This window comes from Carassius carassius, chromosome 14, assembly GCF_963082965.1.
Source record: "Carassius carassius chromosome 14, fCarCar2.1, whole genome shotgun sequence".
Classification (NCBI taxonomy): Eukaryota; Metazoa; Chordata; class Actinopteri; order Cypriniformes; family Cyprinidae; genus Carassius; species Carassius carassius.
In genome coordinates, this window is record NC_081768.1 from 8,111,887 (window position 1) to 8,126,660 (window position 14,774).

Genomic DNA, 14,774 nt, shown 5'->3' on the forward strand with positions numbered 1-14,774 from the left:
TAATGCAACAGTCCAATTGTCTACATTTCCAAACACAGATAACACATAAGGTTTTAACAAAGTTTCAGTTAACACCTGTATAACACCTGGATTAGCTCCTGAATAACCCTCCTATTTGTATCTTTATATGTTGGTGTGGCTCTGGCTGCCTTACCACAGAGAAAATCCCATTACATTCAGGGCCATCCCTTACGAAAGGAAAATATATTTACCAATATATTTCTTAAAATATATTGTGATATATTGTAATATATTATTTTCCATTTTTATTTTCTAATATATTATATATTTGAATACATTGAATAATATATTGATGATACATATATTATATTATATATTGCAAAATATACAAATTATTTCCGCTTTCAGTATATTGCAATATATTGGAAAAAATAAATATATATAAGAATATATGCCTAATATATTACATGATATTTTCCAATATACTGCAATATATTTTTGTTCCATAAGGGATGTCATGCATACAGTCATTAATGCTCTCTATCAGTTAATAAATACTGTTTCGTTCTTTTAATATTGTCATGTTTACAGAGAGGTTATATGAAGGCAACTTTTTTCCTCTTCCTTGGAATGTTGTTGGCACTGTGGATGTTGGGAATGGCTTTCTGAGTTTTAATTTGAGTTTTTATCCATGATTGAGTTTGCTTGAATTTACTTCATTAACTGCTCTAATATCTCTTTTATCCTGTACATGAGATGTTGCATTTGCTAGTCTTCAGCTTCAGCCATTAAAAATTATTTATTCTGTGTTGCAGCCACAAGATCAAGATGTGGATGTTTCTCCCCAATTTGGTCTCGCGGCTGAAATCACTGAGAGTCAAGCAGAGGAAGATAAGGAGCCAGAGGGACCCACAATGAAGGATATATTCATGGAGATCAAAAAAATGACTGAAAAGGGGCAAAAAAGTGTACTCATGGAGGTAATATTTTAAATTGTTAGCACTATAACATTAAATTTGAAATACTGAAAGTGATTTAAACTGTGTCAAGACATAAGTTTTAAATAAACATAAACAAAAATTATATGTGCAGTATGTCAACTGGTCAATCAAAAAGCTTTTATTTTTTTAGGGAATACCTCATGAAAGTACAAAGAAACTTCTTGACACTTCCAGCACTGATCTTGAAGCTCGGTTAAAAAGGCTAGTGTTCCATTTACTGGACCTTCGAACTTGCCCAGCTGCTCTGAACTCCAAAGACATGGCCAAGCAACTAGAGGAGGCTGAGGTGGGACAATCCAATAAAAACATCAGTGTGTGATGAACTTACACTTTACGTTTTACTGATTGTTCTGTTGCTATTCAATCCTAATTTACTTTCGGATGTGAGCAAATTTAGTACTTGTATTATGTTATTTTAGGAATGTAGAAGGTGTGCCCAGAGACAGGTATCTATGCTGTCTAGGCAAGATCAGGCTAATGGAGACATTGGCAGTGGCACTAATGGCACAGTTCATGACCCTGAGGGTATGCAACAGCTAAGTGCCCAGTGGAGTGCAGCTTTATGGGATGCAGCAAGCTCTGTCCACTCCAAAGAAGCTCAACTACAGATGGTTGCAGATTTCAACAGACAGACCCAGAAAGTCAAAGCTATTCTGGAGAGACTAAAAATTGAGCGTGTGGCACTGAGATTGTACGTATTTGCTACTAAGCATGTTGTTTCTGTTTCTTGAAACTGCCCTGAAAAATACATATTGGTCGACCCCTACACTAAACAACTTGTAGAATGTAATAGAATGTAAAAGCCCATAAATGTATCTTTCATATCTCTAGCTCTCCAGCTGTGAGCAGTTTTGCTGAGGAGGAAAGGCTGCACTCTTTCTTGAGAAATATGGAGCAGGAAAGGACAGCTCTCGGTGAGTTAATTCAGACTCATGCAAAACTGTCACCCCACCTCAGTGTGCCTGAGAGACAAGCAGCGGAAATACAGCAAAACAATTTGCAAAGCCAGTGGAGGATGCTGGAGAAGGATGCAGAGATTGCTCTTTACATGGTTAATGCTCATGCTAAAGAAATCAGCAGCCTTATTCAAGAGGTCAGTGCTTTAAAAGACCATCTCGAGAAAATTCAGAAGACCTTGGATGCATCAAAATCCTCACCAGTTTTATGGGATGGCAAGAGAGCTCAAGAAATTATGAATTTAAATGCTGATCTCACTTCCACCCATCAGCAGTACTTACACATTCAGCAGACCTCTGAGGCACTTGCCCAGGAATTCCAATTCAGTGCAGAGATATCCAGCATAGAGCAGGATCATCAGCATATAAAAGACCAGCTGAATCAAATGAGTGAACAGTTAGCAGCTTCAACCCCTAGCAGCAGCAACTCAACGTTAAGTAAAATTGTTAAGGTGATGACAGATGCTCTGGCTTGGGCCAAGCAGACAGAATGTGATGTTGAAGGACGACAGAAAAGGGTGTCTTTGCTTCCAGAAGAAGTCCATCGACAGATTAAAGATTTAAAGAAATTGCAGTCTGAGATGAACTTGAAGCAAACCCAGTTGAAGTCTTTGGTTGAGGAAGTCACTGAGCTGATTTGTGATCTCGATGAAGCTGATGTTCCGATGGTGACCTCATCCTTGAAGGTCCTAGAAAATTTGTCCAAATCAACAGCAGAAAAACTGGCTGAGGCAGTTCGCGACATGGAGTCAGGACTTCAGACCCGGGAGAAGATGTCAGAGCAGATAGCAGATGTTGATTCCTGGGTGGTTGGACATCTGCAGAGGGAAGCTTTGAGGAGAGAAGATTATCAAAGTTTGAGTGTGGCAGACCTGGATCGCAGGTTGAGGCAGATCCAGGACACTCTTGGAGAGGCGGAAAAGCAGTCTGCTGTAACTGAAGCCCTTCTGATGAAAAGCAGAGACATTGCATCTGAGCTAAGTGTCTCAGAGAGTACTAAGCTCTATGAGAAACTCACCAACCTTCAAGAGGACATCAAAAGGATTATTATCTATGAGAAGGCATGTTGCCAGGAAATTATAGATGTTATCCAGAGCCAAGAATCCTCTCAGAGGAAGGTGTCATCTCTCGAAAACAGCCTGAGACAAATGTTAGTTGATGTAAAACGACACAGGTTTCCTGTTAATAAGGATACCCTCTCTGTCATTGAACCCTTCAAACAGATGCTTGTGGAGCGCAAATCTGAGGTTGAGCAAGTCAGTCCTTGTTCAGAGGACAAGAGAAGAGAGATGTTATGTGTTATTACTGAACTGTACCACAAAATGATTGATTTGGATCTCAAATCACAAGCTCATGAAATGTACTTGAGCCACAGTCGGTGCATTGACGATGTCAAGGAAGAAATTGAGGTTCAGATCCCAAGGACCAAAGATGAGAGCATTAACAAAGAGGAACGCTACAGAGCCTGTCAGGCCCTTCTTATCCATATCTCTTTAGTAAAATTTTTGTGTGAGGAAACAGCGGATGAACTGCAGGAAATCACAGCAGATCTATATCCATCCCAGGTCTCTGCTGAACAAACAAGAATCAAACAAATACTGGAAAGTCTCAAAACCTCAGAAATGGCATTGAGCAATAATCTTCAGATATTGGAATGGGATCTGCTAAAACCTATTCATTATCCATCAGAAAAAAGAGCAGTTCAGCAATTCCTCAAACACACCTACGAGGAGCTGAAAAAGCCTTGTAGTATTGAACCAAAAGAGGCAGTGATTGAAAAACAACTAAGAAAGTGCCTTGTACTCAGAAAGAATGTAGAATCTAGAATGCGAGTGCTTGAGTTTCTTGAAAAAAAGATTGGAGCTCAACCTCCACAGGATTCCAAACAGCTTACTTGCTTGAAGGATGTGGTTTTGGAAAAGTGTGATCAACGAATGGTGAGTTTAATCTGTTTCCTATTTGACACACGGTTTCATTAATTTATACCTTTGCAATATAGTTGGTGCAAATGTTTAGAAACATCATATACAGGATCTTCAAAGAAAATATACATTTAAACAGATAAAGTCAAGGTAGATTTTTGCTGTATTTTCAGGTGAGCCTAACTAAAGCTAAAGAACTGTTGAGGAACTACACCAAAGCAGTGACTGATACCATTCGGTTCCTCCAAAAAGCCACGTTGGCCCTCCTGCCCTCAATCTGCTCTGCTAGAAGCTGCTCAGAAAGACTGAAAGATGCACAGCATGCTTTACTGACTCTAGACACAGAGTTCCAGTCACATGTTTCACAGCTTCAAGCTCAAACCCCACAGCATCCCTGCTTCAAGCCACAGAAGATTGAATTTCTACACACAGAGGTTCTAGGCGAGCTCCTGGTCAGGCTATCAACCCTTAAGGCCCAGGCTCAAATTAATATGGAATCTTTGAAAAGGTACATAATGTACAGTAGTATGAAATTTTTCTTAAGAGCAAATGGTCATAATCGCTAATCAAGTTATGCAATTACTGTTAACCACAATACACTCAGTCTGCTTGTCAAATCTCAAATCTTGTCATCAAATTACAAATACCCCATGTCAAAATTAACAAATTTCTTGTCCATACCAAGGTGTGTTGAGTGCCAGAAACATTCTCGTAAGTGCTACGAGGAGCTTTGCCAGCAAGTGAGAGACTTAGAAACATTGCTATCACAGTGTGCTTCCAAGAAAATTACTTCACACAAAGACTGCAAAGACCAGCAACAGAAACTCAAGGTAAAGTCAAAATAAAAGCATTTCCTGTAGGAAGACTAGCATTTGTTACACTACCATTACCTCCCCTTATAATCTAAAGATCTTTTTAATTCATCTGTGTTTTGTCAGCTGATGCAATGAGATACATATGGATTTGAGGCTAGTATATTTAAACATATTCTTCACCTTTTTAGGCTCTAGTGGAAGAGGTTGCTATGCTTCCTGGAAAACTGGAGAATCTGAGAGAGTGGTGTTCACTGTATGGGTGCAGAGCCAACAGGGAGGATGCCGTGAGCGCTATCTGGGGTCAGGTGGCAAGACTGCAGCGCTGCGGCAGTGATCTGCAGACACGCTTCGAACAAATGGAAGCAGAGTGGAGCAGTGTCACAAGGAGTGTAAGTGCTTTGACCATAACTGGTGCACCAACAAGCATGTGAAATAACAATGAAACTCTTGTTTTGGTATGCTTACTCTAAATAAATCATTACACAACACTCTGAAAAATAAAGGTGCTTCACGATGCCATAGAAGAGCCTTTGTTGTCTAAATGGTTCCACAAGGTGAAACAAGGTTCTTCAGATTATAAAAAGGTAAGAAAGAGATCGTTCTTTGAAGAACCATTAATTGAATGGTTATTTTTGAAACCACAAATGGTTCTTCTATGGCATCGCTGTGAAGAACCTTTTAAGCACCTTTATTTTTAAAAGTGTATAACAGACTGATAAGATAAGAAGAACTGAGCTTGTTTTCCTTTGCTGTTATCCTGCAGGTGGAGCAGGCAGCCACTGTGTTGGAGCAGGTGGATGCAGAACTTCCAGATAGCAGCAGAGAGAATCTGACTGGTGATGAGCTACAGGAACTACTGCTCTTCTGGTCCCAGTACCAGGACAGACTGGACTGTGAACACAGAGCTCTTTCCGCTTTGGAATTAAGAGCTGCAAGGGTGCTTGGTGTTCCCCCACACCTGGAACAGGCCCCACCCATTGAGCTATGCCAAGAGCTTCAAGCCTTGCAAGAGCGCTACCATAGGTTAGGCACCTACTTAGCCTACTGCTAATTGTCTCTTCTCTTTTTTTTCAAATTACTTTTCTTCTTAGTGTCTTAATTATGGTTTTCTTGAAACATGAATGTCTTTTGCCCAATATTTCCTATTGTGAACTCCATGTGCCAGTGGTCCACACGTTAATTCCAAACCAGTTGGCTTACAGACTAAAGTAGGTCAACATTGGATGCCAATATCCCATCCCAGAGAGGCCAAACCGCAAACAGACTATGCTAAATATCTGGATAATATTTAAATTTACATGCATGAACGTTTATTTTATGTTGAGCGAGAACTTACTGATATAAGGATTCTAGGAAGTTTAATTTTTTTTTTTCCTCCTGCCTTTTTAGCAGTATGGACTTGGACTCAAAGATTAACATGAAATTCAATTCTATGTCCTGCAGTCTAAAGGAACGGAGCTCTCAGGGTTTGAGGGCAGTAAGAACAGAGGTCGAGGAGAGGGAACGAGTGCAGGAGCAGCTGGAGGGAGTCAGAGAATGGCTGGAATCTGCAGTTTCTCTCCTTGCTGTACTGGAGCACGAGCCTAGCAAGAAGCAACTGCAGGTTTGTTACTTGTCTTGTGACGTGCATTTGTTAATCTGGTTTTTGTCCATTTTAGATGTTTTTTTGACTCAAGTTAAAGAATTGGATTCTAACTTTGCACAGGCAAGATTTGTTACAGTAAGTAAATTTATTGCACCAGCATGAGAATTACTAAAGCTGATGAGATGCAGATGAAGGGAGGAGGGATTTGCCATTGACACAATGTTCTGTTTGGCCCTGAGTGCGGCCAGCAAACTTCATTATCTCTGCCCTTACTCTGCATGATGCACTGTATGAATAGTTCCTCTCACCCATAAATAATACTCCACCTTTTCATTTTAGGGAGTAACTTGATAACTAAATTGACTAAATTTTTCATTAAGCCTTACAAATAGTCTGCTTTCAAATAAATGTAAGTTCCTGTGTTTTGAAACATTTAATTCAATTCTGTGGTTCTTTTGTTTTCCACTAAACTGAATAAATTAGGGTTTCCTAGTTTGATTATTTGCTTGCTTTTAGTTTCTACTATCTAAAATCATAATTATATATATAGATAGATGTTTGGGTATTTGTTGTAGTGTAGATAGGATTTTGAATCTGACACTGCCAGATTCAGTGTGTCTATGACTTTACCGATCTCATAACATACTGGAAAAGCAAAGCAAATGCACATACAAAAGTAAAGATGCATACTGAAACAATATTTTTCAAATTAAGACATTTAAAAAAATTAATAAACCCAAATAGACACTGACAGATTAATCAGTCCTGCAATGTTTGCTTCTGAGCAGCAGAAATACCGTTGGTACTGGCATACAATGCATACAATTTAGTCTAGGTTTTATTGTTAAGTATTGGTTGTCCCAACCAGGCTCTTCCAAGTGACATACAATTTGTAGAAATGGAAACCAAGCAATCAACAAAATATCCTTACTGTTTATAGCTTACCATGACTGTCGCTGGTCAAGGCAAGCTTTTATTTGCTTGCTCTTTATGTCTATTTAGAACACTGTGTGACTGTTTATTGTGCTGAATAGGCCCATCCAATCAGTTCAAAAACACGCACACTCTTAAAGATTCAAAGACTTTTAAACAGTTATTCTTTCTCGAACACAGACTGCTGTAGATTCGGCTGTTTTTCTCTCTCATTGCTTCATTACCACACACACACACAGACACCGATGAGAGGGCTCTGTGTTAGTGTTCTAGTTAAATAGCTGAGTCATGTCCAATATTCCCACACAATTTCTTTTCACTGGTTCAGATACACACACGCTCTTTCTCTCTTTTTCTCATTCGCTCTCACAAGCACACACTTGTGAATCAGTACCCCCTAAACACACACACCTGTAAGTGGATCCTCCAGGTCTGATCCAAACGCCAGTAATGATGTCAGCTAATGCACTCTCTATCTCTCTCACACACACAAAATCCCCTCTCAGTTCACTTGTGAATGTGTCCCATTATACTGCCAAAATGCTAAAGCAGTAAAGCAAAATGGGTAAGAATGAGCATAAAATATTATAAGAATGGCAGAAGTCATAACTGTTAATAAAACCTAAAAAGCTGCCAAATAGAGTGATCTGAACGGATAATCTTTCTTTCTCTCTCTCTAATGCATGGTCCAGTCTGACTCTAAATCCCTCTGGGTTTTCGGTAATTTTGGGATCTTGTTTATGCAGCTTTTCTTCCCATCTTAAATGACTCATTATAATATAAAAAGGGAGTAGAAGCTTTATCTCATTGGAGAGGTGAAAAGGGTTGAGATAGAATAAGAGAGCTTTTTGAGTGGATTGTTCTGGTTCTGTTACCTTAAAGCTTGAGGGACTAAGAGCATCATCAGGGAATGGGTCACCCAGCAAGACTAGTGCTATGAAAGACTGATCTGCAGCGAATATCACATAATATAGGAATATCACATTGTGCGTCGTTTCCATTTGCTCTCTGGTGTTCCAATAAATGTAAGTGGTTTCTTTATTATACCTTTTTAATATTTCGTATCCAGTAGAATCTCAAAACAAAAATTCTTCCACTGTAAAATGTATAACCTATTTTAGCAAAAGTAAAACTTTACTTGGTAAAATATCTGCTGATATTTATCATGAAAGAAAAATGGAAGAGTCTGAAGGGAAATGTTATTGTCTGAAGTGTTGTTTTTATGCCTGGATGTGTAATTTGCAATTATTTGAATACAACTCTAATATAATTATGTTTCCCAATCATTTGAAACTGTCTTCTGTATTATTATTTTTTATTATACTCTAAAAAGAAGTAAACAATAGTGTTAGTAGTACTTCTAAAAAATAAAAATAAAAAAAAAGGTCAATAAATCTCATAAATTTCAGAAAATTTTACATTTTAGGATTTGACAAGGTTAGTTCAGGTAATCAGAAAAAAAATTCTAATAACTTGGCACTTGTTGGATACTGTGTTTTTTCTTTTCTATTTTTCAGGGACACCATAAAATACCTCATATCTCTCTGTAATAAATATAATTGTATTCTGACCACAAACAACTTCAAATTTCAGATGATGTCTCTTTCTCTGTACTCACTGCCCTGCAATTTACCCATGCATGTGTAATTTGGAGAAGCAGTCAGTTCTTGTTTATGGCGCTTCGATAAGCTTTGGTTTGGAAAAAAAAACATTTGTACCAAGAAGTACTTTTGAAATTAAATTGATAAAATGGAAAATGGTTATTTGTGCAGTCCATAGATGCACTCGCTTCTAATGTAGCCTAATTGATGAGTAATGTCGCTTTTTGCTAAACAGGAGGTTCACTCACAGCTGTGTACCCAGAAGGCCGTTCTGCAGCATATTTCGGAAAGCTTGAAGATGATGTACTCTGAAAAAAATACATCAGTTCCAGAGGAGATAGAGGGACTATTACAGGAAGTCTCACAGTCATTACAGGAAGTGGAGGAACAGGTTTGATGAATTCATTGAATGGTTCCCAACTTATTTAGTTTCAGCACCCAGATTTTACATTCATCGCAACATAACTCTAAAAGTTTTTTCTTATTTTAATATGGACATTTTGCAAATGTCCATATTAAGAGCTATTGCATCATCCATATACAAACTACACACACACACCGACACACACACACAAACACACACACACACATGTAGTAGTAAGGAATGCTCTTTGGGTTCGTTAATTAAGTTCTGGGCCTCTTGCAGTTCTTGTTACTAGAGTTTTGTCTTATAGACACTCAATGTGTCCATGTGTTTAGTGCTTTTTAAAAGTAATATCAGTAATTCAGTTTATTTTAACTGACATTTGCCAGTTTTTATGTCCATTTCATGTGCTCCATTTCACTCGCTCACTTACAGGTGAAGACAGCTGTGGAGAAAAGTGGCCCACTTCACAGGCTGGGTGCTAAAATCTCGGAGATTAAAGCAGGTCTGGGATCAGTTCAGAGCTGGTTAGAGCAGAAGAGCCTGAACTTCACTGAAGCCGAGAGCACACAGAAGGTCAGATATAGGTTTAGCTCATTGTAAGACTTGTTTCATGCATTTTGTATGGTAAATATACATTATCTTACTATTGGTGCCCATTTAAACAGGTTACAGCATAGCAGACATAATGCTACAAGTCATTCCAGGAAAAGCTCAAATAAACCTGACTTTGTTTATAGCCTGTAGCTGCAGGTTCTGTGAAACATGAGGTTTTACACTACTGTGAAGTAGTAATGGACGATTTATTAAGTGTTTTATTGTACCTTTGCAGCGAGTGTGGGATGAGTTGGATGGTTTACATACTCGTCTGACAGCGGTCGAGGTGGAGTTACAGGATCTGAGTGAAATGCATCAAGATGAGACCCGTCTGTTATTAGACAACCTGGCCAACACTCAGCAGACCCACACACGCCTCATCAAACAGGCCGAACAGAGGACCGCCTCCCTCAGCAAGGTCACCCACTCAGATTCCCATGATGCTTTGCTGTACTTGGATAATATTTTAGGACTGAGCAATGAAGTTAAACATGAGAGAGAAAACCTGAGTTTCAGTGAATTCTAACTAATTTATGACTTAAATTGTGTGTTATCTAAACTGTCTCTGTGTAGGTCCGTGACTGGCTGCAGGAGCATGAGGAGATGGTGAAGGGGTCACAGAGCTGGATCTCAGAGGCTCAGTCTTGGCTTACAACACCCTGCACATACACCACTGCCAGATGCCTGGACAGCCATGTGAATGCACTGCAGGTATTATTCTCAGAAACCTCATTATCATTTAGCTGACTGCTGATAATAAAAAAAAAACCTGCAGCATCCCACTGTGGGGTTTGAACTTAGTATTTGGTTACTGGCCCGGATCTTTTATGTATTAGTCTAAAAGCCTTTATCATTTTCGTGGTTTAGATGGTTCTGGATGATTCTGCTCAGATGAGACGGACTATGCAGGGTTTCGGAAGCGTGCTGACAGAGATGGGAAGTGTGTTTGATGTCAGTCCTTTAGAGGAGCAGCTCTCAAATGCTGATCGACGTGTGGCAGATATGCAGCACAACCTGCTGGGACCGCTCTCTCAGCTGGAGCATGCAGCAGCAGTGAGCATACCAACGTCTAAAAAAAATTTCTATATTATATACTTGTATTGTTTTTTTAATAAAACTTATAATAATTTATTTTATGAGATATATATGTGTGTGTGTCTGTGTGTGTGTGTGTGTTCTATTTTATCTAATATTCCCAGATGGAGGTTAGCTAAACTTTAGTTTATTGCATACAGATGCAGAGCTATGTTATCTGTAAAAGAGAAAGTGAATTTCATCTGTTCATGTGTGCGTTTGCATGGTATGTTTTTAAGGAAGTGGATGCCATTGAGTCAGAGGTGAGAGTCATGGAGAAAGATGTGGCCAAAATCAAAACCACTCTGACCACCAATGAAGACATCAGTCAGGACACTCTTAAGGTAAAATAAAAATTTGCCTTGTATTTAAACATTTGACCAGGTATGGGCATAACCAAAATGATGTAGTTACTATTAAGATCCTGATTGCTGTGGGTGTTTTGTATGTGTTTGCAGGCAACAGAAGAAAGGATTGACCTAATGAAAAGGACAGTCACTGAGATTCAGAACTGTAAGGATGGTCTGTGTCTTCCTGACAAAGCTGAAAACACACTCTTAGTGTTCAAAAAAGCAGAACTACTACAGAAACAACTGCTGGAACTGGAACAGGTGTACATATATACTGTATGCACACACAAGCATGCAAACACAATTCACACAATGCTCAGTATTATGTTTGTCTCCTCTCAGCTGGCACTAGAATACTCGATTGAGGTACAGGAGACATATGTCCCACCTCTCTGTGTCACACCCCTCAATGCTCCGCCCCTCAGTGCCCCAACTCTCAGTGTTCCACCCACAATCACTGAGGAAGACGCACAGGTTAGACGAAACATTATGTTACAGTTATGTTGATCAAGAGGCAGTGATTACATTTTGATTATAATATGTGTGTGCAGGAGAGTGGTCAGATTCAGATTGTGCATGTAGAGGAGGACATCCTGAAAAAGTCAGGAGCAACGCTGATGACGGTGGAGCAATCCACACTGGAGCAGAGACTCACCTGGATCTCTGATAAAAGCAGCCACACCCTCACAGAAACACAGGTATGAGAAATAAGAAATAAAGTATTTAGTATATAAGGTGCGGTTTGTAGTCATGGCCTAAAGGCTTCATTGGGCAAAGCATGCATTGTTTATTGCTTTCATAAAACAGTTACTTCAAAACAAAAATAGTAAAAAAAAAAAAAAAAAAAAATTAAAAAAAAAAAAAAAATATATATATATATATAGGGCTTCTTACCGTATGTAAAAGATAAAGATATGTATATATATATATATATATACATATCTTTATCTTTTACATATGGTAAGAAGCCCTAATACTGAAACTAATAATGTTCTTGTTGGTGTTTACTTTTTTTTAAATAATAACAATAATCACAATAATGCACTTTCTATTTTTAAATGTTAATTTCTGTGTAGATAAATATACAAATAAGCAGTAAGAAAGACAGGTCTGTATTAATTTGGTCAAGTAAAAACTTTAATAGTTTGAAATATTATAACAATTTGAAATATTACAATATTATTTACAATTTGAAGTCAACATTTTTTATTCATTTATTCCTGTGATGGCAAAGCTGAATTTTCAGCAGCCCTTATTTTAGTCCTTTAGTCCTGTTATCCTTCATACATTTTATATGCTGATTTTGGTGCTAAAAATACATTTCCTGTTATTATCAACAAGTTTATGAAAAAGTTTTGTTTTTTGGAAACCGTGGAATGTTTTCAGGACTCTTTGATAAATAAAAATTACAAAAGAGCAGTATTTGTTTAAAACAGCACAACCATATTTGTTTTTAGAAATGTTTTTATTGTCACTTTTAATGGTTTGTAATGGTTTATATTCTAAAACAAGTACTAAAATACAGATTTTTAGCATTTCTGGTACAGCAAAATGCAAAAGCTAGAGTTCTGCTTCACACACTTGATGTTATTAACCTAGAATGTTCTAACACAGGGTTAGCAAAATTAGGGTTTTTTTTCGTTTTCTATGCATATTTGTGAGGTTAATAATATCAAATGCAGCACATGACATGTCTGCTGTCTGTCTCTCTGCGGAAACCCCTCCATCACTCCAGTTGATGCTATGTGTGTCTGTGTGGTTGCATGGTTGTGTTTGTGCCTGCTGCTGTGCATGTGTGTGTCTCTGATGTGATGGGACAGCAGGAGTCTGAGGAAGAGGAGGAGCTCTGTAAGGATCCAGGAGATGTAGAGGAAGATGCTTCTGATGAAGACTATGAAGATTGCATGAAAAATGAGGATGAAGAGGCAAGAGGAAGATCACCAACCTCTCTGAATTCTGAGGCTTCCTTCAGCATGACTGTGGAGGTAATGCAGAGGGATCAGAGACTTCAGCCCTGGACACCTCCTCATCTTCACCCAGTCCTTGTTTCTTCTTCTTCTTCCAGATTCTGCTTTGTCACATCTAAGTTTTTAATTCTTTCTTTCAGTTTAATATAAAGATAATTCACATTTTACTTTTCTGAACACAATGCAGTTCGATTTGCGTGTCATTCCTCGTCCTCTAGGGGGCAGTATGACTTCATTCTTTGAGTTTGCATTTGCTATTTTTCAGATACTCCTAATTGCTGTGATCTACAGTACATTTGTAAATGAGGCACATGATGAATACATTTAAACACTATGCAAATCTAATTAAACTTGTATTTACAGAGATTAAGTTTAAATCTGTATTATTAACAATGCATCATGTGGATGACAATGTTTTTTTGTTTGCTATGTTTTTGTGTGTGTGTGTGCAGGACACAGCTTCTGCAGACGTGGTTTCTTCTACAGAACGGATTGTGGAGCAAGCAGAAGCAGCTCAAGACTCAAAGGTAACTCTAGACCTCTACAGTATGATCACATTAATGTGTATGTGTAGTGTATTCAGGGGTATCACAGATATCATATCAGAGTATGTAAAGAGTAACCTCATTTCCCTATGTTTGCAGGTAGAAGTAGATACCTCTGTGGCCTCAGGAACAGGTGTGTCAGAAGCTTTATCTGAAGCAGATGCCACAGTGGAAAGCCAGTCTCTCCCTGCAGACATGGTAACCAATACCTCCTCTGTTACAGAGATCTCCACGTCCCCTTCCAGAGGCCAGCAGAGGTGTTTGGTCTCCTAGTTGTAGTTCTCTCCCTACAGAACCTCCATGTCTTAACTCCCACCTCTACAGCCCCTAGATGTAGATGTTTATAGTGCTAGAACTCTCTTCCCAGTGCATTTACATGGCAGATGGTAAAAAAAAAAAAAAAAACCTTCGAGGAGAGATTCTCTATAAAATAGTTCAGAACTGAGTTGAGAATAATGAAACAAGGGGAAAATTACACTAAATAGTTTTATATAAATCGAACAAATTATTGTATAAAAGGATTCAAAGCAACTTCCTGAGGAGGAGTTTATGATTTTCCTTTTAAATGTTTATGATGTTGACTAATTCTGTCAGGATATTCTGTAGATCGAAAGAGAGAACATTCTTATACCATTTAGCATTTTGAATTTTTGTCACTTTCCATAATATTGATGTTTACATGCGACACCGGGTCTATATCGGACGTGTGCGGTGTTGCACAATAAAACTGGACGCCATTATAATCAACTATAAACTATAAAGGTGCTTTTCACACTTACCGTTGCTCAACTGAAGTTCGCAAAATAAACTATTCTGCCAGCTGGCAAACAAACCAACACTACATATTTGCTTTCTAAACAGATGTTTTCCTTATCTGGTTATAGTATTGAAATATAGTGTTATGAAAAAATGGCTGAATAAAAAAGTTCACCAAATATGAACCTGACGTCAAATTCACTTTGACATTAAGGGAAATGTATTTTTGCCTCCAAAATCCCATCAGGCAAAATTCTTAACTGTGCCGATTTCAGTAGCAATTTTGCCTGCACAATCTCAGAGCGATGATAAATATGACTGCACCTTAACACTCTGCACAGTTACTC

The 14,774-nt window shown here is 38.3% G+C and overlaps 1 protein-coding gene across 3 annotated transcripts in view; it reads left to right on the forward strand.

Moving 5' to 3' along the window:
* Positions 1 to 14,774, forward strand: part of syne2b (spectrin repeat containing, nuclear envelope 2b) — a 91,909-nt gene that overhangs the window by 37,356 nt on the left and 39,779 nt on the right. For all 3 annotated transcript variants that reach the window (XM_059565875.1, XM_059565874.1, XM_059565873.1), the window contains 21 exons: positions 777 to 941; positions 1,093 to 1,248; positions 1,382 to 1,653; positions 1,794 to 3,855; positions 4,014 to 4,348; positions 4,526 to 4,670; positions 4,844 to 5,044; positions 5,419 to 5,678; positions 6,099 to 6,258; positions 9,010 to 9,165; positions 9,574 to 9,714; positions 9,971 to 10,153; positions 10,309 to 10,446; positions 10,603 to 10,788; positions 11,049 to 11,153; positions 11,268 to 11,420; positions 11,502 to 11,633; positions 11,711 to 11,857; positions 12,980 to 13,144; positions 13,579 to 13,653; positions 13,771 to 13,869. In XM_059565875.1, coding sequence (XP_059421858.1) covers positions 777 to 941; positions 1,093 to 1,248; positions 1,382 to 1,653; positions 1,794 to 3,855; positions 4,014 to 4,348; positions 4,526 to 4,670; positions 4,844 to 5,044; positions 5,419 to 5,678; positions 6,099 to 6,258; positions 9,010 to 9,165; positions 9,574 to 9,714; positions 9,971 to 10,153; positions 10,309 to 10,446; positions 10,603 to 10,788; positions 11,049 to 11,153; positions 11,268 to 11,420; positions 11,502 to 11,633; positions 11,711 to 11,857; positions 12,980 to 13,144; positions 13,579 to 13,653; positions 13,771 to 13,869 — 5,436 coding nt within the window. The remainder of the gene's footprint in view (positions 1 to 776; positions 942 to 1,092; positions 1,249 to 1,381; positions 1,654 to 1,793; positions 3,856 to 4,013; positions 4,349 to 4,525; positions 4,671 to 4,843; positions 5,045 to 5,418; positions 5,679 to 6,098; positions 6,259 to 9,009; positions 9,166 to 9,573; positions 9,715 to 9,970; positions 10,154 to 10,308; positions 10,447 to 10,602; positions 10,789 to 11,048; positions 11,154 to 11,267; positions 11,421 to 11,501; positions 11,634 to 11,710; positions 11,858 to 12,979; positions 13,145 to 13,578; positions 13,654 to 13,770; positions 13,870 to 14,774) is intronic.